General features: G+C 37.0%; 1 protein-coding gene across 1 annotated transcript; it reads right to left on the bottom strand.

The window, feature by feature from the left end:
- Positions 1–27,327, bottom strand: VRK1 (VRK serine/threonine kinase 1; the record flags this gene model as incomplete). Its single annotated transcript, XM_079537805.1, has 12 exons — positions 1–83; positions 7,658–7,751; positions 14,746–14,924; positions 15,109–15,167; positions 16,264–16,384; positions 17,592–17,724; positions 18,702–18,794; positions 18,936–19,044; positions 20,150–20,237; positions 20,655–20,724; positions 25,208–25,263; positions 27,171–27,327. The coding sequence occupies 12 exons, from the start codon at positions 27,325–27,327 to the stop codon at positions 1–3; spliced, it is 1,242 nt and encodes a 413-aa protein (XP_079393931.1).
- Positions 27,328–27,568: the final 241 nt, after the last annotated feature.

Raw genomic sequence — 27,568 nt, 5'->3', positions numbered from 1 at the left:
TTACTTCTGAACTCTCTTCCTGGTTGCTGCGCTTTTCTTGGATTTTGGTGACACCATTTTTCGTGTTCTGGTAGCTACTGTTTCTGTAATTCAGAAAAAAGAGAAGATCATCTGTAAAATAACAGGAGTGAATCATAATAAATTACGTTGCTGCATTTTAAGAGGATAGATCAACTCAAATTACTCGTTTGGTTTTGATTTATGAGAGGATGGAAAAAGAAAACAGGAATTTAACAATTTCTGGGAACCAACATTATCCTGAAAGCAACACATCATACACTTCAGTTTTTCAAACCAATTACATACAGGTTAGCAAATTTAAAAGCCCACCTTCAGCAAAAGATGAAGAATCATTCAAATCCTAAATTCCTCCTTTCTCCCCATGTGCTAAATCACAGTTGAGATGCGTCCCAGTGTTGAGTCATTTTTGGTGCTCTCTGGATCTTGTGCTAAGCTGATCAAGCTGTTTAACCTGGTAAAAACTTTTTTGGGGTCTCCGTACTCTGAAAGCTTAACGAGTTGCAGCAGCTTAGATTGCTCTGAACTAAGAGTATACACGAGAAAGGCACACAGGTAGGAAAGAGCAAGACTTGTTTGGCAGCGTTGAGCTGTTAAGTCAGCTCAGCTATCAGTGCAACTTAGTCTTCAAATTTAAATCTGTCATGGTTTTATGATTTTTGTATTTGGTCATCATAACATCACGCGGAGCACTGAGAGTTAAAGAGTTAACAGACTGTCAATAGTTCTGGGTAGCTGGCTCTCAGAAGAGAAGAACTATATCTCCCAGAAGTCCTTCACTGTTTATTTCCATTTTCTGTTTAGAGGGAAAGATAAAACTGCTTGCAAGTTACGAAAAGTCCTCTTCTTTTATTGCTCCTCTCTGCATGCATGTGCTCTTGCTGTCTCACCTTCAGCATTAGAGTAAGGCCTTCAGCTTTGGAGACTCTCTCATTTTATTTATTAGCCTCAATTTCAATTATATTGTATTACACCGTGTAATTCTGCATTCCAACATCGTATTTACTAAATTAAATTTCTTCCTCAGATCACTGCTGTTTGGTTTTCAAGCCCACCTCCCTCGCCTTTCACCTTTTTCCCCCCCACTACCCTTTCCCAGGGCACACTCTCTGCACCTCAGAAAAAAACTGACAGTTCTGATGGTGGTTTCTTGAAGAGAGTAGCTTTATCAATGAAAGACCTACTCTGGCAAAACAACATACACCCTCCAATCACGACTGCTATTTAAAAATCAAATCTATTTTGGTAAAATACTTACAAATACTGGAGTAACTGAAAGCAATGTAAACAGGTATCAAATTAAAATAGCAACTCAACTACGTAAAACATTCCTTTTCTGAGATATATCACATCATATTCTCAAGTATTAGTTCATATTTTTCAAAGTTAAGATTTCAGCAACTACAAGTGTAAATTCTAGCAAGCAACAGAAATACCTGAATTTTTAAACTGAGTAGCTTCAGTGGCATGTAGGCTAAATTATTGGAACAGGTTGCCCAGTGATGTGGTGAAGTGTCCCATCCCTGGACACTTTCAAGGCCATACCTGGATCAGGACCTGGGCAATCTGATCTAGCTGTGGATGTCCTTGACCACTGCAGGGGAATTGGACTAGATGACCTTTAAAGGTTCCTTCCAACTCTAAGGATTCTACGATAAGAGCTTGCCCATTTTTAATTGCTCTCGCAACACCAAAAAGGAGAAGATAACAGCCACCCTGCCTCCGATTTTTCCTTTATTTTTATCGCATTAATGCATTAATCTCAAAGCTTTTCTAAATAAACATGCTCGTGGAGAATCTCCAAAAGGTTCATAACAAAACAAAAAACAATCCTTGTCAAGGTCCTTTTATTCATAATTTCAAGTTTAAATAACAGCAATATTGGCTTAAACTATCTGATTAACTTACATTAAACATAAAACATCTTTAGCTTTGAAGTTCACAGCTATTTCAGACTATCTGAAGATCTGTACCAAGAAGCCCACCTGCTTTTTCAAAATTAGTTAGTCCAGTAACACATATTGCCTCCCCACAAATTTTCCATCCACTGTTTACAAATATAGAAACAGTCCCGTGTGGGCAGCACCAAATGAGGATGCAAACAAAGCTATTACAACTGAAAGAGAGGGTTCTTATAAAGTAGATTAAACTGAATTAGGTTCAAACAGCAATTTAAATGAGGAAGAATTATATAGGCAAAAATTAAACCAGATGGTGTCACTACACAACTTGTTTTGAGACTGCAACAAAGTTCAGTAGTGGCATAAAGAGTCCCACAGGCTCTAGAGGAATTATTAGATATGTTTACTATGGTATCTGATCCTCTCCGCATAAACAGTATTACACAAAAGAAATCCAGCAGCACTGTATGAAGTTTTGGGTTCTGCTCTTCAAGAAAGCAGAAAAATGAGAAAAATGGGGGGAAAAAGTGTGGTAACCAAGGACTCAGCAAAAAATAAAATGAACTGAACAGAGGGAAATAAAAGGAGATGTGAAAGTGCAGCCTTCAGTATTTATCAATTGCGCAAAGCAATGCTGCAAAAAAAATGAGCCATTTTCACGTCCATGGTGAATATGATGACTTATAAGCTTAAAATGTCAAGAGGAAAAATTCATATTAAATACTGAAATTATCAAAAGATAATACTGCTTCTCACAAAGCCATTTGCAGTAGTAAGGATTGTTAAGTGTCAGACGAGGCATTGACCAGGACTGTTTCAGAATGTTCACCCTTGAAGTTTTGAAAGAAAATTATGGTATGCATCAGTATTAACACAGTTGTAGGTAAATAACTTGTTTTTAGACTGGTGTATGGAACAGATCATTTTTTGATGACGTTTTCCAGTTCTACATGAAGTATGAGAAATAAAATAACACGAGTCCAAAAATGACGTTTCTATGAACGACAGCGAGAGATTCCGATAGTGAAATCACAGCTCCTAAGCAGAAATCTGTTACAATGTAGGTATCAAAAGAGACTGAGGACTACATCATAGGTAGAATATTTTAGAACACAACCACATACAAATTTTAGACTCTCAGAAAATACCTGGTAAGTGAAAAATATATAGAAGCATGCATGCTGCCAGTTAGCAGCTCATCACTTGCATATGCTGAATTTACACTGAAACAAGACTGAATCCATGCAAGTTTCTGTATAGTGGTGCCAGAAAAATACAGTCTATACAAGCTCTTGTAGTGATTCATCGTTAAACAGTATAGCTATCACCTTCTGCCCTCAAAAGCACAAGCAATTGAGCACACTGATCAGACATAAGGTTTCCTTTTTTTTTGCCCCCCCCCCTTCTCCTTTGAAAAGGAGAAATAAGGAAGCATGTAGTCCTCTGACTTGCCCTTTCCCAACTCCTTCACAGAACTCTGCATAGCTAATAAAGACCTGTAGAGTAAATCTTCTGAAACAAGAATTTTTTGGTACTTGGAAGACTACTGAAGTGATTGCAAGAGGAACTAGAAGTTTTACTTAGTTGGCTTGTTCCCTTTTAGCATTTTTTTTTTTTGTCTAACAACAACAACAAAGAAATTGAAACACTTCAGCAAAAGAAATAGACCAGAAGAACTGAAAGACGGGCTTGAATTCTAGTAAATATGAAAACACCAGGGGAGAAAAGAGAGAAGGAAGAAGGGTGTCAGAGCTGTAGGATGTGGTTTGAATTTCAGTACCCTGTTATGAGTCATGTTGCTCAATGATGTTTGCTATAATAAATGAAATCAATTCATTTTCATAGGAAAATATGGAAACACATAAGGACACAAGAACATATAATTTCACTACTTTTATGCCTACTTGTTTCCTAAAGATATCATTGACTCTGAGCGCTCGGAAAAAAAAGTAATATAAAATTGCTCCAGATAAAACTCAAAGACTTATTTACACCTATTTGCTGAAGAGGCTCCAAAACATAACTGTACAAACTTATATAAAACAGTAGTCACATGTGGCACATGTTTAAAAACAGCCTTCCTCTTCACCATACAGCAGGAGGAATAAAATTTAGGTTAAACAAGTACCTTAAACCTTGAAAAGGAGACTGTTTCCTGTATGACTGTGGGTCACTAAATGTTTTTTTTCTGTCTTTTCTGGAGAAAAAATTTACTTCCACGATTTGTATCTGAGTTTAAATTGCAACATGTGTTCAAAACACTGCGCAGCATCTTCAGGTCACAGAACAAGAAAAAAGCAAACATCTCTTTTACTCTTAAATGAGATAGCTATACACATTTTCTTCAGATTTTTTTCAAAGCTTTTAGAACACTTTACATTTAATGCTTTTCATTAGCAGCAAATGAAAGAAAGTTCCGTGAGACACAAGAGGGGACATTAATGTATTTTATATTATAAAGGTGTTCATAGTCTTAGGAGTCTGGAGAGACTGCACAGAAATAAGCTTAAGATAAGAAAGAAACTGTTCCAAGCAGACAGGAATATACAGGAGTATTCCTTATTTTACATATAGGAAATTGAAAATAGGCACTTATTATGACGAGCATGATAGTAAAAGTGAAAGAAGAGAAGAACAACAGATAATCAGAACTACTGTAAAGAACAGGTTTTTGCTGAAAATGCTTATACTAAGGTGTAAGATTAAGGGGTAGAAACCTAACAGGAATGTGTACTTAGGTGTGAAGTACAAAGATAAGTAACAAGTAGTGCCACAGACAAGCTCAAATAAATTTTAATTTATTTAATTATTAATTAAAAATAAAATAAAATAAAAAAAAAAATAAATAAAATAAAATAAAAATAAAAAATTAATATTTATTTATTTATTTTAGTTGCTCAAATTTATTTGAGCTATTATTTGCTTACTCCTAAAACTTGATGACAAGACCAACAATCCCTTAAATATAAAATGGAATCCAAGTATACATTTAATCTAACATTAAGTAAGCAATCTTGCTGGAATAAAGAAAAGATTTCTAAGACAAAAACTGAGATTCTGGTTTATGCAAAGCTATGGAGCGTAAATAAACACAAAGCTAAGTATCTATTAATTAAGAATTGCTACTAAACCCTCACATGGATTTTTGTTGTTGTCGTTTTGTTTTTTTAATACACTGCAAGAGTAGCTGAAGACTCCAGCTAAGGCCTTACAATGTTAGATGTTGTGTAGCAATATAGCCATGCACAATTCCTACCTCTGGCAGTTCTACTTACTAAAAAATCCCATTTAAAAAGTACTTTCCATTTCAGGCCTACTTTAAAATTTCACTCTATTTCACTCTACTCCAATTAATAAAATCCAAAATTATTTTTAAAATAATAAAAAAAGGAAATGAAAGGTATTGTATAAAAAAAAAGTATCTATTTGATACAATCCAATCTTTATCACACCCAAGATTAAAACTCCCAGAGATAGTAGCTTTGAACTCTACAGGTTGCTTTGAACCTAGGACTGTTTACAGATTCTCGTAAAACTCTTATTTATGCTACTTTCACAGAAGTTCTCTATAGTAGCTGCCTAATCCACACACACTGACTTTAAAAAAAAAAAAAAAAGCATACTAGAACTATTAATATTACGCAATACACCCCTGCAGAAGCGTTGGTGGATACACTGCATGGCAAAATTTGCTTTTTTGCTCTAACAGCATTATTACTTCTAAGTTTGCATATTTTATATCATACATGAAAGTAGCTAACACTCAAAAAAAACTATAGCAGAATGTAAAAAAAGCTTTTCTTTTAAATTGAAGTCATGTCTTATTTTAACTGGTGGAAAGTGATCAACTAATAGATTATTTATTATCATCCATAGTATCTTGAAATTCTGGCTTTCAGGAAAGGATATGGAAGGATATGAGTTCTCATTACAGAAAAGAAAGAATAAACTGATTACAATACGCTAACTAACTTTTTTTAAAAACAATTTTCATTATTCATTTAAGTACAACACAGCTCGCTTCTTGAGGCCTTTCTGAAATTCAGCTGCTGAAGAGTCTAACGCTCCTGCTTGACAGTTTCAGAAAGACCCACAGCAGACATATTAAGCGAGATGGCGCTTACTGTACTTATCTGAAGTGACCGCTCTTACAGCGAGAGCCAAAAGGAACAGATGAAAAAAAAACCAATTTCTTCTGCTCTTTCCTATTCCTCCACCAAGCTTGAGGCTCTCTGATCACAGTACCAGGAGATTTCTTTACTGGCAGAATCCCTTACAGACCTCTGAGCACCGTGGTGCACTCAAACTGCTGCACAGCTGGATTGGGACCTTTTGGGACTGGATTAGACAACTAAGGTTTTCTAAGTAGCTGGATGCAGATAGCATTAATTAGCTAAACAGAAAAAAGCTGCATGACTCTTCTTGCTACTCTTAAGTCCAAATACTCAGGAAACATTTGAACACCTTAGGAGTAACCCCTGTTATGAGTAATGCCACAATACAGATACCTACCACATGTTAGAAACCAAACAGTATTAAAAAATTTTTTGAATGTTCTTGCATGACTAAACTTTAATTTCTAAGAATGCATCAAGAACTTACCCATGTTAATGGATAGTAAACTTTAAGGTATCTTTTAGTCACAAGACTAAACACATAAGAGAAACAAGTCCACATTAAAGTAAAATTAGTCCGATTAGGAAATACAGTTCTAAATATTTCTGTAATCAGCTATTTTCAATCTGACAAAAGCATCAGATTTCTAGGATTATGAAACAGCCGCCTTTTCTTTCAATACAGATTTATGAATCACTTTTAAAGTGAGTTTTTAATGCCAAATTTGAAGAGAACAAAATAAGTGCATGCGTATCTTTTTCATCAGAAATCACCCCACCCCCGCTTAGTATTCATTAAATTGAGTAGCACAAAAACGTGAAACTAGAACCATTTCACCTATAAGGCTACCAAGAGAAGGTATAAACATAAATTTACGTCCATCACTTGTTTTAACTACAGGATGCTAAAACTACCCATCCCCTCCCAAATAACTTCAATTAGTCTGAAAAATCTTAGCACTTATATAGTTGATGAGATTTGGATTGCAATTTCTGAAGCCTTTTTTCATTTCAATCTATGAAAATCTCAATCCACAATCACAGGGGAGTTTAAAGATAAAGTCAACATATACTACCACACTTCAAAAGTGTATGTTCTGCTCACATGCACCAAATCATAAGTAGCAAGTAGTCAACAGAATTTAAACTAAAAAATTGTTTCAAGGCCTTCAATAAAATGTTAAAGCAAACAAAGTCAGCATCATGTCAAATTACTATTTCCTTCAAAGAAAGTATAATCTAGCTAATTAACATTATTTCAGCCTCTGACAGACTAGAAAGTTCTTAATAAATTGAGATCAACAATTCAAAAGGCATTCAAGTAAGAGAAATAATCAGAGATTTTAATGATTGCTGTTCCATAATGTGAACAGCTGAAAATGAACAGAGCAGTGTCACCTTCTGGAACAACACTAGCTTAATTACTTGTACTTTGTACCACACTGAGTAAATACACTGGAGTAATTCCATAACTTAACGCTATCACTGCTTCTGAAATGTTTTATTTTTCCATTCTGCCATACACCTTCATCAATTATTTTTTTAAATATGGAGATTTGTTTTGAGGTAGAGTCTATTGCAATCGCTTCATTTTTAGAGTACTAGAATGATTTTTTGACTTACTGGAAGAAGCACGCTTCTTTTTCTCTGGACTTCCTGCATCTTCCATTTCTGCTTCACTGCTCTCATTGGCTGCAGCTGCTGCCTTTCTTTTTTTCTGTAAATGAAGTGGCAATTGAACTCAGAAAGTACAAGACACATTATCCTCACAAGATATTCTACAATTTTAACCATCATTTCCTCCTATAGTTCAAGCTATCAGTTGTAGAGGACACCTATTCATTTATCAATGTAAGAATACCAGTACTAAGCAACAAACAGTTTAAAAGTTCAGTTCTCCTGTTTACAAATCACATCAGTTGGAATTTTCATGTATGAAAACGTAAGATTTTATGATAAACATCTATTTTACTTACATTGGCTAAATGGTTACAAATGGATTCATCTGAAAAAGCATCTCGAAGAACACAGAAAAACATTTTACCCCAAGTTTATGTTAATGGCTTTTCCTTAAGCAATTATACATCACTAAATTCAAGTTTATCTGGATGCTGGCTTCTGAAAGCTTGCTTTGCACAGCTTAAAAGTTGATAACATCTGCTAACAATATGTTATTATTTTTACCTAATAGCAATGATAAGTTCTATTCCGAAGAGAAGTACAACTCTACTCAACGTACCTTATCTTAAAATCCCTAAATTGATAGTAACCTTATTATCTGTGTAGACAATTAATCTTATTTTAGCAAACTATTCGTAAGGTAGTTACGAAAATATTTCATTCAAAACCTGTATCATTTCTGCAAAGGATTAGCTGCCCTATATTTGTAGCAGAGATTTAACAACAGTTGAGGAACACTGAAAGAGTTTACTTATTTTTTCTCCCCAAACTGTGTAAGACTATAGCTTTACTAATACAGCTTCTTAAGTGGTTACAACTTCACGTGGCTCCTGAGAGAAGGGGAGAGTGCATTACATCTTTCCTTTCCAAAGTGTTGCTTCATGATTACCATCTAAACCCTGCTGGGCTGAACAGATTGGTTCGATAATTACATACAATAACTGCAGTGGGCAGGTAACCCTCAGCTGGCACAGGGCAGCTCCCCTGTGAGAACTTCCATATGCAAACTGCACTGATGGAGTGCATTAGGTACATCTTTCCTGCCGGTGCACAGGCCTGATTACCGCCAGCCAAGACTCCAAGGTTAGCATGTCAGCAGATTTGTGATGCATTAGGCAGGAATAAACACAGACACTTTTGTTCATTCTGACCAAAATTAAGGAAGACTATTTCAGTGCTGCACTGCTTTTATGTGAGAGATAATACATTCCTCGCAATTGTACTAGAAAACATTTTAAATGCTCATCAGAAAAACGGATATCCAATATATGCCACACAAAAGCAAAATACATTTATCTTGTTTCCAAGCTTATTTAATAAAAATGGTTTCTTAATCTTGATGCAGGTGAATTACATAGTAATAGAAATCAGGCTGCATTCATCTAACAATAGCTACACCTGTGTATCTGAGGCCCATCATTAAATTAAAAACCACATTTCCCAGTTGGTTCCCAGTATTTTCCAGCAACTCTTTGGTACCAAACAAAAGTAACATGCAGTCCCTGCCCTGAATAATTTAGTATAGAGTTCCAGATATTTTGTTCAATACACAGGATTGCAAGTTTTCTTTCAGCCAGAACTGTCACAAAATACCACACACACAAACCAACATGCATGTATTTTAAAGAAATGAAAAAAAAAAATAAAAAATCCACCAGCAGAACTGTGGACTGTGTTTCATTTACTTAAGCATCTGGGAGAACTTGAGTCATTAGAGTCACGATACTGAAAACAAAGTGTTAACCTTTAACATAGCAGGCATCTGTGCATTTTAGCCAGATACCAGTGCTGGAGAAAGAGATTCCATGCTTATATGCAATGAACAGTGCACATCATGGCTCAATTACTTACATAACCTGAATACACAAGAGAATCCTACATCCTAACAATTAGACTGAAGCTAGAAATTCTCATCTAGTTAGGAAATTACAAAGTTTCAGAACACCAAATAACACTCAAGACAGCATTACAGTAGATTGCCCTAAAGGAATTGAAGAGTAGGTGTTTGAAGACTTAGCAGAACTGAATGATTGGTACAGCCAAAACGTCACAAACACTCCATGCTACAGGTCAACATCTTTTCAAAAGTGGAAGCCAGACTCCATTTTTCTTTTCCAAATTAGACTTCAATCACGCCAAAAGAAATTCAGAATGTGGTGAAAGATACTGGTTTTCTGAGGCAAGATGCTACTAATCAATGGTAAATTATCTTTACAGAAAGCAGCTTCTAACAGTTTGGATCACAGAGAGTGCTCATCTTTCAAAAAGTCATCAAGCTAAGCTTCTTGTCACTGTTAAAAAACCAAATATTTTTAATTAGTATATTATGTTCTTCCTTTTTTCCCTCTGTCTACCTAATTGTTCAGCAATTCTGTAGTTCAGATCTCTGTCAACTAGCACAGATTTTTTTTGTGAGGGAAAGGTGGGGAGTGGGGGAAAGTACAGAAACAGGTCCAAGTGTAAAAACTAACCAATGCTAGCACAAAAGAACCCATGGAGAACTATTACTATACACTTTGGTCTTGACTGATATTGGTTACAGAAATAAGACTTGGGTAGTTTTATTCCAATGGAAACGTTCACCAGCCATCTCTGCTTGACAAGGATATTAAAGGTCACAGATGTTGGCTCTGCAGCAAGCCAACTTATTCAGCAAATAACCCAGTCAACCATTAAACAGGTTTGGTTTTTTTTTTTGTTTGCTTGCTTTTCCAAAACACTCAAGTCATGTTGATCCACAAACAAAAAAGAATTTATGCTAATAAATTCTTCTTTTGGACAAATCTTTACACTTAATTCCACAGAAAATGAGACCAAAGCCACAGAAGTTCAGCCAGAGGAAACTGGGCAGTTCACTGTGCAAAAATCACAGAATCACAGAATTGTAGGGGTTGGAAGGGACCTCCAGAGATCATCGAGTCCAACCCCCCTGCCAAAGCAGGTTCCCTACAGCAGGTCGCACAGGTAGGCATCCAGGCAGGTCTTGAACATCTCCAGAGAAGGAGACTCCACCACCTCCCTGGGCAGCCTGTTCCAGTGCTCCGTCACCCTCACTGTAAAGAAGTTCTTGCGCATGTTTGTGCGGAACTTCCTATGCTGCAGTTTCCAGCCGTTTCCCCTTGTCCTGTCTCCACTCACCACTGAAAACAGTCTGGCCTCGCCATTCTGCCCCCCACACCTTAGATATTTATAGACCTGGATCAGGTCCCCTCTCAGTCTTCTCTTCTCAAGGCTGAACAGACCCAGTTCACTCAGCCTTTCCTCATAGGAGAGATGCACCAGGCCCTTCCCCACCTTCGTGGCCCTCCGCTGGACTCTTTCCAAGAGATCCTTGTCTTTTTTGTACTGGGGAGCCCAGAACTGGACGCAGTACTCCAGATGAGGCCTCACCAGGGCAGAGTAGAGGGGGAGGATCACCTCCCTCGACCTGCTGGACACGCTCTTTTTAATGCACCCCAGTAAGCCATTGGCCTTTTTGGCTACAAGGGCACACTGCTGGCTCATGGCCAACCTGTCATCCACCAGGACACCCAGGTCCCTTTCCGCAGAGCTCCCCTCCAGCAGGTCATCCCCCAACCTGTACTGGTGCATGCAATTATTCCTCCCCAGATGCAAGACTCTACACTTGCTTTTGTTAAACCTCATCCGGTTTTTTTCTGCCCAGCTCTCCAGCCTGTCCAGGTCTTGCTGAATGGCAACACAGCCTTCAGGCGTGTCAGCCAATCCTCCCAACTTCGTATCATCAGCAAACTTGCTGAGGGTGGCCATTATCCCCTCATCAAGGTCATTGATGAAGATGTTGAACAAGACCGGACCCAGCACAGACCCCTGAGGAACACCGCTAGTTACAAGCCTCCAACTGGACTCTGCACCACCAACAACGACCCTCTGTGCTCTGCCAGTCAGCCAGTTCTCAACCCACCTCACTGTCCACTCATCTATCCCACACTTCCTCAGCTTTGTTATAAGGATGTCGTGGGGGACAGTATCAAATGCCTTGCTGAAATCAAGGTAGACTATATCCACTGCTCTCCCCCTGTCCACCCAGCCAGAGACAACATCATAGAAGGCTAACAGGTTGGTCAAGCACAACCTCCCCCTTGTGAATCCGTGCTGACTATTCCTGATAACCTCCTCTTCTTCCAGTTGTCTGGAGATGACATCCAGTACAAGATGTTCCATCACCTTTCCAGGGGCAGAGGTGAGGCTGACTGGCCTATAATTGCCTGGGTCTTCCTTCTTGCCTTTTTTGAAGACCGGGGTGACGTTGGCTATCTTCCAGTCTTCAGGCACCTCCCCCGTCCTCCAAGACTTCTCAAAGATGACAGAAAGCGGTTCAGCAACCACCTCTGCCAGCTCCCTCAGCACCCGTGGATGAATCCCATCAGGTCCCATGGATTTGTGAACATTGGTGTTGCCTAGGCGCTCCTGGACCACCTCTTCCCTGACAGAAGGGAGGTCTTCCATTCCCCAGATCCATGAAGAAAATGAAGAAAGAAAATCTGGAGATACATCCTTAGAAAACCAAGAACCAACAACATTTTCCTCCCCAGTCACAACTGTAAACGGGCAGAAATTTTGTATTTAGGTTGCTCCAAATGTAATGCCTCCTATTTATTTTCATGGAAACTACAGGTGCACAGAGCACAATAACACTACTTGATAGAGCAAATTCTTGGCTATAAAGCACTATTTTTCAACACAGTCACCAACATTAGCTGATTCGTGTAGATGAGCTGATTGAGATGCTCTTCATATCATGGTGTAAAAGCTGCACAGCCATCCAGAACGCGGCTTGGCTTCCACGTCACCGCCACCACTGTTGAAATCACCAGCCACTGCCTCATTGCTCTCAGAGCTCTCACAGTTTGGTCTCCAGAAATGTTCAGCAAGTATCAGTGAATGTCAATGGATTCCATTTTTTCTGCATGAAGGAATTCAATTCCACACTTTTGTTTCATACTTCAACGTCAGACTCCATTTTGTCAGACTGCCACTCTGCTGCCATCTGTCACATGGCAACAACAAAATGTAATGGAATACTGGTGGGAAGGTTCAACCTGTACTACCATACCACCACCATCTCCCTCTGGAGTCATGGGCCAATATAATAAAATAGGAGGCATTACTTTCACAGCAGCTCTCTTAATTCTCAACTCGCTGGTTCATGCTGAAGAAACCAATGAACTCTCCGCTTTTTAAGATATGTAGTTAGGTAATAAATACAGTTTGAAATAGAGGATATTTATTATCAGTTTGAAGTAGAGGATATTTATTATTCAACTGCTTGCCCTTTTTTTATTGTTATTAAAAATCATTTTATATCTTATGCAAGTCGTATTCTAAAAAGCTTTTACGCTGCATTCAAATTTAAGTCCAAGTCTGGAGTTTGAAGGCTTCTTAAATGCGAGAAACAAAATACTACCAGGCTACCATTATAATTTGGGTTCATAAATAACATCACATCATTGTGACTTCAATATGTAAGCATCAGTAGCAAGGGGCATAAGAAACTGTATTTAAAACATTGAACATCCTTTGGAAAGGAAGCTACTATCATGAACTTCAACAAGTGCACACGGTGCTGCATCCTGGTCAGAGTAATCCTAGCCATGAGTATAGACTGAGTGATGAATAAACTGAGAGTAGCCTTGAGGAAAAGGACTTGGGGGTTCCAGTGGAAGAAAAACTGACTAACAGCACACATCTGCAGGCTGGAAAGCCACATGTATCCTGGGCTACAACCAAAAAAAAAAAAAAAAAAAAAAACAGAAGGTGTGGCAGGTCAAGGGAAGCAATTCTCACCCTCTGCCATTTTTTGACCCCACTTGGAACAATACATTCAGCTCTTGGGCCTCCATCTCAAAAAGAATGCAGAGCTGTGGAGCAGGCTCAGAGGAGGGCTAGGACGATGACCAGAAGTCTGGAGCACATCTCCTATGAACAGATGTGAAAGAGCTTTGATTTTTTTTTTTTTTTTTTTTTTTTTTTTTTTTTTTTTTTAGCCTGAAGAAGGCTGCAGAGAGACCTTAATGCAGCCTTTAAACAGCTTGTTCTGAAAGTAATGCCTCCTATTTATTTCCACTGAAACTACAAACATACAGAAAGCACAATTAACACTATTTGATAGAGCAAGTTCTCAGCTACATACCATCGTTGCCAATGCACGGAAGCCAATATTCAGCTCCGTACAGAGTTCTCTGGCTGTAATCCCCAGATTTGAGTGGATGAGCTGATTGAGACGCTGTTCATTTCTTGGTGTGACAGCTGTGCATGGCCGTCCGGAACGTGGCTTGTCTTTCAGGTCATTGTCACCACTGCTGAAATGCACCACCCACCGCCTCACTGTGCTCACACCTACTGTTTGGTCTCCAAAAAAGTTCAGCAAGCGTTGATGAATGTCAATAGGTGCAATTTTTTCCGCATGAAGGAATTCAATTATGCACCGTTGCTTCCAAGACAAATGCCATTATGTCAGACTGCCCCTCTGCTGCCATCTGTCACACGGCAACAAAATGTAACGGAGTACTGGTGGGAAAGTTCAACCTCTACCGTCAAACCACCAACATCCGCCCCTAATGTCATGGGCCAACACAATAACATAGGAGGCATTACTTTCAGAGCAGCCCTCATACTTAAGGGGGCTTATGAGAATAACAGAGAAACTTTTTAGAATGGCATGCAGTGATATCAGTAATGATTTTAAACTCAAAGAGAGTAGATTTACTACGAGGCACTGGAATAGATTTAACAGAGAAGAGGTGTTCAAGCTCAGGGCAATCTGGTATAGCAGAAGTTATCCTTGTCCATTATCTAATATGAAAGTACACCTACAAACATCATTCTGGATTAATTTTTCACAACAATTAGTGTAGTTAAGTCAGAGAAATGAGTATAACTCAAATAAACATTTCACTACTCGCTTATTTCCTACTTGATGCAGTAATGACACCTACTTCCAATATAACTAGTTTTTCCATTTAGCTCATAAGATGCATTAAAAATTGTCAAATTCTTAAGAAAACAAAAACCTTTTGTACAGGGATCGTTTGCACGTCTCCATTTTCTGACAAGCCAAATTCAAGTACTCCATCATCTTTTTGTCCAATGGACTTGAGTCCTTGCAGAAGTATTTCTCGGAAATGTGGATACACAGGTTTCTCCTCATAGCTCAGTTGCTTCACCTTTTCCATATATTTCCTTATTTCATCTAGAGAAATAGTACTTCTGGTTAATTTCTGTATGTTTCTGTATTTCTACCATGAAGTATGAGAAGTTACACATGCATTAATTATGCTGCTCACTTGAAGTTGCTTTTATAAACTCATTATGACTTTATTACAACACATTTTAGAAAAAAATTAAGCTCTGTACTTTAAAATAGCTCCTCTTACCTGGTTTATTTTTCCCAGGAAAGCATTTGTCCATCAACTCTGAAATGTTATCTCTACATCTGAAAAAAGAAATTATTCAAAACTATTATTTCTTTCAAGTTTCAAAACTTACAGCGTACTGACACTCTTTATGATGCTCCACTGTCAGAGACGAGAAACACCACTAGATAAATCTTTGGTCTGACTTAGTATAGCCGTTTTCAGGAGTGCAGGCTTGAGAACCTAACGAGTGCCACAAAGGCTACCAGAAATATGGCCAGTTTTTGTTCACCAGTTTCAATTCTTACAAAAGTCAGCAAGTAGAAGACTGCTGTAAAAGCACTGTTCCACTTCAAAATCTCACATACCAGTGCCTTTATTTCTTCTTGCTGGAGGACTATTTCTCTAGCTACATTATTCGAACAGATTCTGGGCCAAAGCAATAATGAAAAGGGGGGCAGAACTGCAGAGGAAGACAAAAATAAACATCGCTAACATTGATGGGAGAAAAAGTGTGAAAATTGGGGAAGAAAGCCAAGTAACAAATACTTCTTTATAGGACAGAAACTGCTGTGCTGGGTCAACCTTCTTTATATGAGAAGTTTGAGTGGAAGATTAGTGGGGAAAGTGAAAAATTATTGAAAAGAGTGAGGGAGAAAGGAAAAAAAAAAAAAAAAAAAAAAAAAAAAAAAAAAAAAAAAAAAAAACACCACCACTTAGTAGTCCTGTAACTGGAGTGATGCTCAAAGATGTCAAAGATCCATTTTTAGGTCTCATTTCTGCCACTGACTTCAATGTATGATGCTGTTAAGGCTACTCATACATCATGCTTCAGTTCTCTTTTTCTAAAGCATAATTAATGGTCACCTGCATACTGATAAGAGTGCTTTATGCTATTACCATGGTTGTATTCTAAAGCAACAGTACTGGGGGATAAGTAAGCATCTTGCTTGCAAAATACAACAGCATAACAGTACAAATAAACAGCATAACAGTACAAATAAAATTTTAGTATAAATCAAGGATGCATTGTATGCAACAAAAAGAAGTTGAGGCATACACAAAACAGCACACTGACCAAAAGGGAATATTCCAAAAGCACAAAACATTTCTACACTAAAATATTTTGATTTCTATTTCAAAAAGGGGGGGAGAAGGGGGGAAGCAGTTTCTCACCTGATCTTTGAGTCTCTGACAAAATTTGGATCTTTCAAATTATCCTCCCATGGTAGATGGCCACTAAGCCAATGAACCATACAGTAACCTAAGATCTCCAGATCCCCACGTCTCGATGGTGCTAAATAGATACACATAGATTAAAAAAGATCTGTAATCTGTAAAGGTAGCTAAAAAAGAAATGAAAAATCATGCAGAGTTGAACGAGTTAAAATTCGTATATGCACTAAGACAATAGAAAGCCACTGCTAACAGTGTAATGCTACTGAATCTGTTATTTATTTTAAGTGTGCAAAAGTAAGAAAGGAAAAAAAAAAAACACTGCTTCTGCATCTGGAAGGATTCATTTTCAAGTCCTTTATCAACCTCCTTCTTCTACTGAAGGATATGACATGCTGCAGTTATCCCAATTTGGGAAGCTTTTTAAGTACTCAGATTGTGGAAAAAAAAATTGAACAAGGTACTGAAGTGACTGACTTTCTGTTCAAAACAGTTTTTACTTCTCTCTCTATAATAGTGCTGAAATACTTTAAGCGGCCTGAAAACCAAATATAGAACAGAAAGATACTGGATTCTTAAGTCTCATCAAAACAAAAACACCTCATATATTGGATACAAATTACACTTTAAAAGGATAAATAAGCAATTCAGGATTAACTGTTCTGTGCTTGAAATTGAACATGGACAAAATGACTTGAGGTAATTTTCAAACTCTGACATTTTTGCAAGACATATTTTGATGCTAATTAAAAAATAAGAATGAAGAAAATAAAATTGATATCCACTAGAAATAAACAAGATATATTCACACAAATGTTTCAATAGTCAACATTTTTTAAATTCTTGTCTTCTGATTTTCAATGACTATAGGCACAATTATTAATATCCATAATAAAAGAGCTTTGTTAAAACATCATCTAAAATTTAATCTGTGAAGAATACTGTGCATCTCTATCAAATACGAAGGAACAATGCTCACACTCATAAAGGATTTCTCTCCTGAAAACAGGAACAGTTTGTCTATCAAGATCTCATAACCACTATTCCATTTCTTCCTAGTTAATAAAAAGCAGTACACTAAATATCTTAACTGACCTCATAAATTAAGGGAATCTGTTTAAGAAAGCTGCTCTTAAAACTACAGAAAACTACCTTCAAAACAAATGTCAGTAAGCTTAGCAAAAGGAGTATGTTCATATAGCCCACAGAGAATTTTTAATAGCTCCAGAAACCTGGTCATTTAAAAACAACGCAGCAAATTCTTACGTATTTCTTTTTAAAAGGATGCACAAGCGTTTATTACTGAGAAGAAAGTTTTATATCCTTACCCACACCCTTGTGTGCATCTATACTGGTGTACTCAATAGTGCCGTCATGACACCTTTTAGGATCTTCCTTATATGCTTTGTGAACTCCTTCAGGACAGTAGCGGTAGGCAAGCCCATAATCCACCAAATACACCTAGTAATTTCCACAAAGAATTCCAAGGTTAAAGAATTATAAATACAAAAATATGCAAATAATAAATTAAATCCCAACTATTCTCAGTTCTTAAAAAGACTGAAGAATTATCTCTTTGTTCATTTAAGTGATCCTCATTTTGTTGAGATCACTACATGTGATTTTAAACAATGCCAAGTTCTTTTTTTCCTATTGAAGTTTGATCTGAAGAGCATTTCTTGCCAATGACAGCAAAACAGTCAGTTATAACCAACAAGTTTCATTTCATTTCAAACAAACAAAAAAACTCTACCAAATCTCAGTGTTCAGAGTTATTTTGTCTCTCCCACTTACTGTCCTACCTCCTTTTAAGTCAGTTGACCCTATTTAAACAATACTAACTACTATATACCTCTCACATTATCCCTCACTGACATCAGTGACTTTAGGAGAACTGATATCATTTTATTTATTACCTGAGTTAAAATTTGGGCAAGAAACACTCAACTCTGAAATTCTAATACACATTTTTTGAATAGTGAAGAAAGTTACAAACGCAGGAAAATGAGATTTCTGTAAATCAAGTGGAACAATCGACACTTTAAAGACCAATTTTTCCAACTAACAGAACACTTATCTGATGGATTTCTTGAACAAAGGAACAAAGTAACAATGCAGACAGGCAAACATAATTTACTGGTGTGCTATATAATTTTAAGCTTCCACCTGCAAATACCTATTTGAGAGTCAAATTTTTTTTTTAATCTTGAGAGCTTCTCTAGATTATTATTTAGGGCAAATAGTCAATTTGATAACTGTCCAGCAAACTGCATTAAAAAATCGTAGAATATTAACTAGGTATAAATGTCAAGCAGAAATAATGTTACTACATACATTCTTAAAAATGAGCTTCTGCTAGATTTCACCGGTTCAAAGCACTTCCACGTGTTGTCAAACAGAAGGTTTAAAACATGAGGAATAAAATGCATCAGAAATACCTGACTAGGGTTCTTGTAACTCTGAAGAAGGTTTGAAGCCTTGATGTCTCCATGCACATATTCATGCTCATGGATGTATTCCAGGATATCAAGCTAACAAAACAAAAAGTAATATAAATGCAGTACCCAGCTCCACCCAGCAGAGGACCTGTACTCAGCACAAAAATGTGATTTAACTGAACGAGCTACACAAGGAAGCCAGATTGTTAAAAATAAAAAGAAATTTTAACTTACTATTCTCAAGCCTAATTGAAGTACAGTTTTATGAGCAAATCGCTTTGCATTCTCTTCATACACCTTCTGAAGATCTCTTCCAAAACGATCCATTATCATAAACCGATAGCTAAGTGCAAGGAAAAAAAACAGCAAAGTTAATAAGTTGTTCTTTGTAAAGTATTTTATTTATATGTTAATTGTACAAATGACTGAATGAAAACATCTCAGAAGACAAGCTGCAAGTTCAAAGAAAGCACATTTACAGTCAATACATCTTTTTATTTCTTTTATACTGTGATATATACTACTAGCTTTTCTGCATGAGCTAATCACGTCTGCCCATTTAAAAGAACAGTGTCTGTTCTTATGCCCAGCTGGTTACACAATACCATACTCAGACAGGAAAATATTGCAATTCACCATAGGTAAAACCAAGCACCAAGTACTTACAGAAACGAATTTTTTTTTTGCTTTCTAAATGACCAAGTGATTTAACATTGATACTTTACAGAGTTAGTTTCTTAGAATCTATTACCACCTTTCTTTTGGCCTACCACGAAAAATAAGTCTCTTTTGCCAAAGATGCACTAACATTACTCACTACAGCCAAAGTGGTTAATGTAAGAGCTCACAGTCACAAAAGAGCTTTACAGACTCAACCGTGAATATAATCAAAAATTTGCTCCAAAAAGACATTATTATATTTACTTTTGTCTTCCAAAATTCAGTAATTTTTACATAAGATAAAGCCTAACATACTGCCAGAGAACTAGTAAAACTTCATGGCATAGCAATAAAAGGAAAGTTCACTAGGAAGCCAGGTTTTATAAAGAGGCAAATCATTCAATACCAAATAATAAATACTTGTTGTGAGAAAGAATGCTAAAAACTATTCCTGAAGAATTTCAGTCATAATAATCATGGATATACAAAATAAAATTTTATTTTAATTCACATATGAACAGCTTCTAATTCACATACACATATATGTAGCCTTACTGTTTCCAGCAATGTTTGAGACAAATGAAAACTAAGATATACTCTATACTGTTTCTTATTCATTTGTGTATCTATTCATCCATTCCTTACACATACCCTGTCATGAATTTTTATTTTGGAAGTGAACAATACTAAGATAAGTAAAAAATACATCTTAAACCAAATCAGGTTAAAACAGATGGTGGGTGTTGATAAAATAAATCCTCGTATACGCCAACAAAAGATATAGTCACCTGTTTCCACTTTTTTCATGCAAGCCAGAACCCCAATATCTTGGCACACCTAAATATTTCAGTTTATGGGACTTAGTCCACTTCTGAACTGAAAATACAAATAAAAGTAAGTTCATGAATTTGCATCAGAAGAGTTTACACAGAAGGAGGGTACTCATCACTTACAGTTTCTGTATACATGTGAGCTGCTTATTTTATGGAAACTACTGTGCCAGTTGTACTGGAAAATGAACGATGCATCATTTATAGGGACAGAGATACAACTAAGGTTTCAGTTTAGACAATGCCATTGATACCATAATAAAGAATGCATTACCAGACCCTCTAGTTCTACTATATGCATTTACTATATGCCTGGAGATTGTATACCTATGTGTTTTTAATCATTTAAAAATAATTTTGAAAATTATCTAAAAGGATTGTTTTAAAGATCAACATTACTCCTGTACGCTCCATTTTCCTAAGTGCTTGTTGTTCATTAAAAACATTTTAATAGACTGCTTACTTTCATCTGGCTTAGCAGCTCGCATGTAGAACTTTAACTCAGTAAAAAGAGGTCCATTCTGGCTGGGTTCCTTTAAGACAATTTAAAATTAGTTAAAAACTGCTGTAATTATTAGGCATTAGCACTAAGAGCTAGGAAAAAAAAAAAAAAAAAGAAAAAAAAAAAAAACTATCTTCACCCTCTAAAAGCATATTAATATTGAATTCAATAGAATGACTTTTTTAATAAAGTAAGATTGGCTCTAGAAAGTTATTTCTATTACAAATTACTTAACAGTAAAGGTATCAAAATTCTTTCCTATAACAAGGAAGAATAAAAAAATAACAACTGAAACATATAGAAATATTACCAGTAATTGGCAGTAACAGTTTAGGAAAAGACATTAAGCAACATTTATTATCTCAGATTTCCCAAATTAAAGTCAGATTGCCACAGCTGCAATAGTTATTACTGAGCTTAAATAACACCTGAAATGACTGGAAAGAAAAACCTCAGCAAAAGTTAAATTCTTGCTGAACATGAGGTATTTTGTGCCTTTCGTACCTTAGGTGATCAAGGTAAAAGTCACGTAAGATTTCATGAGTTCTCTCTAACTGAAGATCTACACTTATTTTGATTTTAGCTTAAATGCAAGGTAGACCCTTATGCAATGAATTTCAGTTTAATCTTCTTTGGACAGGCTATAGTAGCTAAATATTACATGTGAAGTGCAAGTGCAAAACTGGTCTGAAAACACCAAAGCTTTGAAATACTTCAAGAACTGCAGGTATCTAAGTACCTTAACTGTACATTCTCAAAAGTTAGTGAAGAAAAAGAAGAAAAATGACTTCAACTCTTGCACTTAAGTGACTTATTCTGAGATAAGCTTCAGCAAGTTATGTTAGTCTGGTTACTCCTATGCCCAAACTCATTCCTTCACAGTGAAAACATCCATTTTGAAACATCAAACATTTAAAAAAAAAAACAAAAAAACCCCAAATTATGCGATTACCAGCCATGACAAGCAGAAAGTCTACAATCGTATGACAAACAAACTTTTCAAGATATACAATACTGATCTCAAATGGTTAAGAGTGTAATTTTTAAACGTAGACGCAGCAATCCAGAAAACTTAAATGTCAGACTACACCACAGCGACTAAAGGTTTACTGCTGTCTAACATTTAGAAAGTAATGCAAAGAGATCAAGCACGCTAATGAACAAGGCCTTCAACGTGCATCTGATTTATTGGTTTACAGGTAGAGTAAGAAAACCAGTCACAATGAGACCAAATATAAAGCTTAGGCACAAGTCCTAGACCTGGACATGGTTAAAAAGCCTATCTTCACCTCACTTTCTGCAGCAGCATTGCTCTGACAAACAGCAGAACCAAGACAACCATTTTCCGACCCCTTTTTATGCAACCAAGCTTTAGACCTGAGCCATGAACCAGCAGAAAAAAAAAAAAAAAACACAATACAACCTATTGATATATGCACAGAAACTTTGGAGCATGCATAACTGCTTCAACTTATCTACTATGGATACATATCAATTATAAGTAGTTTATAGATCATGGAGAAGGGTTTAACATTTGAATTCTTTTATTTTGGTTATATTGGATGAATGTTACCTGACCTATTCACTTGTTTCCACATAGCATATTCCATTAGTACTCTAAATGAGAACATAAAGTCTACATATGTTTTTGATTTATCTATGTTTGAAGAATGCTATTGTTAATAAAATTCAGGGAAAAACTGTAGGTGTTAACAATTCTTAAAGCAGTTATCTTTAAATAAATTATCAAATCTCATGTCTGCTGAAAAAAAATTCTCTAGTCAGAATAAATGCTGAAAATATGGAATCTTGTCATACTTGAGGAAATTATTTAACCATAAAAGACATTTATGTTGACTATTACGCTGTTCCCTATAACATCATTAGTTCTATATTAAGACAAGCAAACGTATTAAAAAGGACCACATGATTATATCCACTGTCTCCATACTACTTATCTTACAACACACTAAGATCAGAAGGACTTTAAACACAAATTTCTACAACTTATGCCCACAGTCACTCTAAACACACCACTTGTAGAACTGAAATTAAGTTCTAATTAGAAAAGATATAATGGAAGAGATTACAGAGAACAAGTCAAAACTCAACAAGTTTCTTCAGGTAGTATTTTAAGAATTCCAATCTCTGTAAGTCAGCAATTTAATTGAGCGTTATTAAACTCTGCATCCACTCCTGAACAATGACATCTGAAAGGTCCACTTGTTTAAAAAGCATTTCTTTTTAAATAAAAGCTATAATTCATTTTGTACTGCTCAGACATCAATACTGTGAGGATATGTCAAAGACTAAGCCAATTTCCATCCAGCTTTAATAGCTTAATTTGAAGAACATTATTACAGAAGCACATATTTTGTTTAACACTAATAATTGTTCAAAGCTGTTAACCACTCCGCTTTGGATCAACTAGGAATCAGCCAGGCATTAGAAAATAGACCCTTATCCATAGTCATGTTATACTACACTGTAGAGGCATAATATGTTATGGGTCATTTGTGAGGGCAAAACAAAACTGGGCTACTCTTTATTGCCATCAACACAAAATTATAAAACACAAATTAAAAGCAAGTGGTCAATAGGGAGATTGGAAATGGGGATATTTACAAATGGCTGCAACAAAGTGTATCTAGCATAAAATCAAACCAAAAGTTTTCATAACTCTTCTTATTGTCAGAGCCCAAAGTAGAAGGAAGAAAAGCAGATGAACCTTGGGGAAAGAAGGTGTCAGAAATGACGCACAACATAAAATAACGTATCTCCGATGATTTTACAAGCAAGTCAAACTGGTTCTCTACTTCATCAGTTTCAACTGTTGAAGCTCAGCATGAGCCTGGTGTTTGGAGCCACTGCCCCTCAGATGCACAATGCTGATGATAACTTGAGTGTCTGCTCCTTGGAGCAGAATAGGCAGAATGGATGCTCCTTGCTTTGACAGTGCAGGCTGGACATGTAGAAGGTAGCACACCACCATACAACAGCCCAAGAGCTTCCAGTGCCCAACCACCCTTTTGGGAACCACCTTTCCCTAACCCACACCAAGCCCTGCCTTGATGCAGCTCCACATCACTGTCACACAGAGCAGAGCTCAGCGCTGTGTCTTTGCTCCCTGCTCTGGGCTGTAGGCCACCATGAGACCTCCTCTCAGCTCCTCTGCTCTGGGCTGAACACAGCAAAGGCCCTCAGCTGCTCCTCATACATCCTCTAGACCTTTCACCATATTTGTAAGCCCTCCTTGGGATACTGAATGCACTGTAGTTTGACACTTGCGCTGTATGCAGAGTTTGTTTGTTTTTTTCCTTTAAATAAGAGGCAACATTTCAGAAAGAGTCACCACCAACTGTGTCTTGGGCTGTCAAAGTACCCTACAATTTCTGTGTAGACAACTTACATTAATATCAAGATTAAAGGCAAATAACAACTGAAATGTAACTATTTTTAATTAGCCCCATATTTTAATTCTGAGGGGAAAAAGTTAGGAATATAACATCTTTGCATAAGTGGCAAGCTATCACAGTAAAGCATTTCAGATGAAACTGCCACACTTTTGAACTGTGCTGAAACACAAACTTTTCACAGAGAAGTTCTTGTAGAGTTTTCTGATGCCTACTTTCATCATAGGGCCAAAAACTACCAAGACAGCAGATCCAGACCATTCATTATGACCATTTCCACATTCCTTTCTTTTCTTTTTACATTGATTTTACAATATTATTTTATAACAGCAGGATCTATACAAAATAATCCAGCAAAATTCAAGAAAAAAAATAATTTACACATTTACTGTAGGAAAACAGCATTATAGTTAAATCAAGTTAAACCTTAAGTTTAACTTAAGTTTAACTCAAGTTTGTTACCTTAATATTAAAACAAAAGACTATTTTATCTAATAAAAAGGACCTGCAGATTTACTTCAGAGGACTAAAATACGAGCTACCAGCCAACACTACTGTTTCTTCTAACTGCTAGGTTAAAAAAATCATGCCTCCATGCATTTTAATTCACTAGAAAATAGAATACGTATGTGTTTTATCATAAGATGTTTAAACAACTTTATATCTGTGGGGACACTGGGAATCAACGTTTTGCTGTTTCCACTCCCAAGCCATCTGTCAGCTTACCAACATCCAGTGAGCAACAGTTCACACAGACTCACTGTTGAATCACAGAAATTGTCCAAAAGCTATCCAGATTTCGGGTTTTTTTAATTTTTTTTTTTTATTTGGGCTATTTACAATAAGCAGCAAACAAAACAGAATCTGACCCATTTCATGAACTCTTCAACTCTGTTGATGTTCCACTGTTCAGCTCCTATACACAAGAATTCTGTATCTCAGAATTCCTCTGTATCACCACAGTTCTGGTTTAGACTTAAACAACGCACATTTCAACAACACACTGTGAAACTGTATTATTTTTAGTGAGAAGATGTTTTAAATTACATGTTATTTGAAGCATTTTCAATTTGTGAAGTAAAGATTCAAATGTTCTCTTACCACTTTCACAACATAAGGTGCATCACTGCCAACCGACTTTGAAGAATTAACATCAGCTGTTAAAAAGAAAGTATATTAGTAATATGAGAGGAAGCTGTCACAAAACATGTACTTATTTGCTATGCAGGAAGAAATGACCGAGCAATTAAGTACTGACATAAGCATGTATCAGTACCTTAGACTTGGGCAAATGAACTACTATATATGGCAAGACTACTTTGTATGGACATGGTCCATACTCCCTTCTATTTGAGAAAAGGCAGTTTACTAAATAAAGGCTTTCTTCATCTATTATTTAAAAACTTTTTCCCAGTCAATAGCACTTCCTTCACTTTCTAGGACTGTGATGAACACAGAGTCAAGAGCATAAAGATCAAAAAAAACACTGTCTCTACTTTTTTGTCATGTTACCTATCCAAAAGTGACTGTGGGCACAAAGCTGTTGATAGCTGTCACAAAAGGAGAAAGAATCACAGAATGGCCTGGGTTGGAAGGGACCTCAAGGATCATGAAATCTCCAACCCCCCTGCCACATGCAGGACCACTATCCACCCCTTTTAATGCTAGACAAGGCTGCCCAGGGCCTCATCCAATCTGGCCTTGAAAGTCTCTAGGGATGGGGCATCCACAACCTTTCTGGGCAGCCTGTTTCAACACCTCACCACTCTCTCGTAAAGAACTTCCCCCTGAAATCCAACCTAAATCTTCCCTCCCTCAATTTAAAACCATTTCCCCTTGTCCTGCTGTTATCAACCCTTTCAAACAGTTGATTCCCCTGCTGCTTATAGGCTCCCTTTAGGTACTGAAAGGCTGCAATGAGGTCACCCCGCAGCCTTCTTTTCCCCAAGCTGAACAAGCCCAGCTCCCTCAGCCTGTCTTTGTAGGGGAGGTGCTCCAGTCCCCTGATCATCTTTTTGGCTCTCCTCTGAACCCTCTCCAACAGATCCCTGTCTTTCTTGTACTGAGGGCTCCAGACCTGGACACAGTACTCCAGGTGGGGCCTCACAAGAACAGAGTAGAGAGGGACAATCACCTCCCTGTCCCTGCTGGCCACCCCTCATCTGATGGAGCCCAGGATACCATTTGCTTTCCGAGCTGCAAGAGCACACTGCTGTCCCTGGAGGTGTTCAAGGCCAGATTGGATGGGGCCCTGGGCAGCCTGGTCTAGCATTAAATGGGGAGGTTGGTGGCCCTGCATGTGGCAGGGGGGTTGGAGACTCATGATCCTTGAGGTTCCTTCCAACCCTGGCCATTCTGTGATTCTGTGGATCACCTTATATTTTATCCCTTCACAATTTTTCAGAAAATGACTAAGAGCAAAACAAGGTTTTTTGATTCTCGGAGTTATCCTTGAGAATTCTACTCATTTGTTCAAAACACAGATATACCAATTATGGAACACTCAAAAGTTTACACTGAATTCAATAAACAACACTGTAAAACAGGGACCTTACTGTTTAAAGCATCAGAACACCAACACTACAATCTGTTCTGAACATTGAGTACATGACAAAGTATGTCATGTGAGTACATGACTCGCATCAGAAGTTTACAATGCAGTGAAGAAGTCAGTATCAACGCAGAAGTCAAAAACGGCCAAATTGCTATCAGTAGCCTTCTCAGAACATGCTTCAGAGGTTTTGGTTCACGAGATAAGTACACTCACATAAGTATCCCTTCTTCCAGCCTGACCAAAACTTTACTTAAAACAAATATTCAACTATCTTTTCACAACTAAAGAAAAAAAGAAAAAATAATTACCACTGGAATCTCTTAAAACTCAGTGTTTACAATGACCATTTCCCCATTCCTGTCAGTTTTTTCCAAGAACATGAACTAAGCCATGGTTCTATCCAAAAAACATAAGTTGAAGATTCTCTGGGTTTCTAACTTAGGGACAGTTATTCCTTGTTTTGAACAAGCATAAACATCTCACTTTAATACCAAAGGTCAACAGACTTACCAAGGTACAGGCGTCCAAAGCCTCCTTGCCCTATAGGAACACCTAATTTCCATTCTTTCCTTGATGTGTCCGTTAGAACCTCCCCCAGAGCAAACACTTCAGCAAGTTTCCTTTTTGCAGGGGCCTTTTTTCCAGCTGTCTTCTTAATATATGGCATCTTCACTGCAGAGGGGGAATAGGGATGAAGGGAAAGAAAAATAGACAAAAGCAAGGATTACGTGCTGACAAGAATTATTTTCATGTTATTTTGCATGACAGTGCTTTGTGCTTGCTTTCACTTCTGATAGCTTTCTACATAGATTGTTTAATTTGTTGCCATGAAGATACTTTACAAGAAATACAGTAAGTATTTTCATTTGCATGAATTCTAAACAAAACCGGCAAATTTCTCCAGGCTT

The sequence above is a fragment of the Tetrao urogallus genome (genome assembly GCF_951394365.1).
Source record: "Tetrao urogallus genome assembly, chromosome: 6".
Lineage (NCBI taxonomy): Eukaryota > Metazoa > Chordata > Aves > Galliformes > Phasianidae > Tetrao > Tetrao urogallus.
The sequence above is the reverse complement of the archived record's forward strand: the minus strand, read 5'-3'. Positions and strand labels throughout refer to the sequence as shown.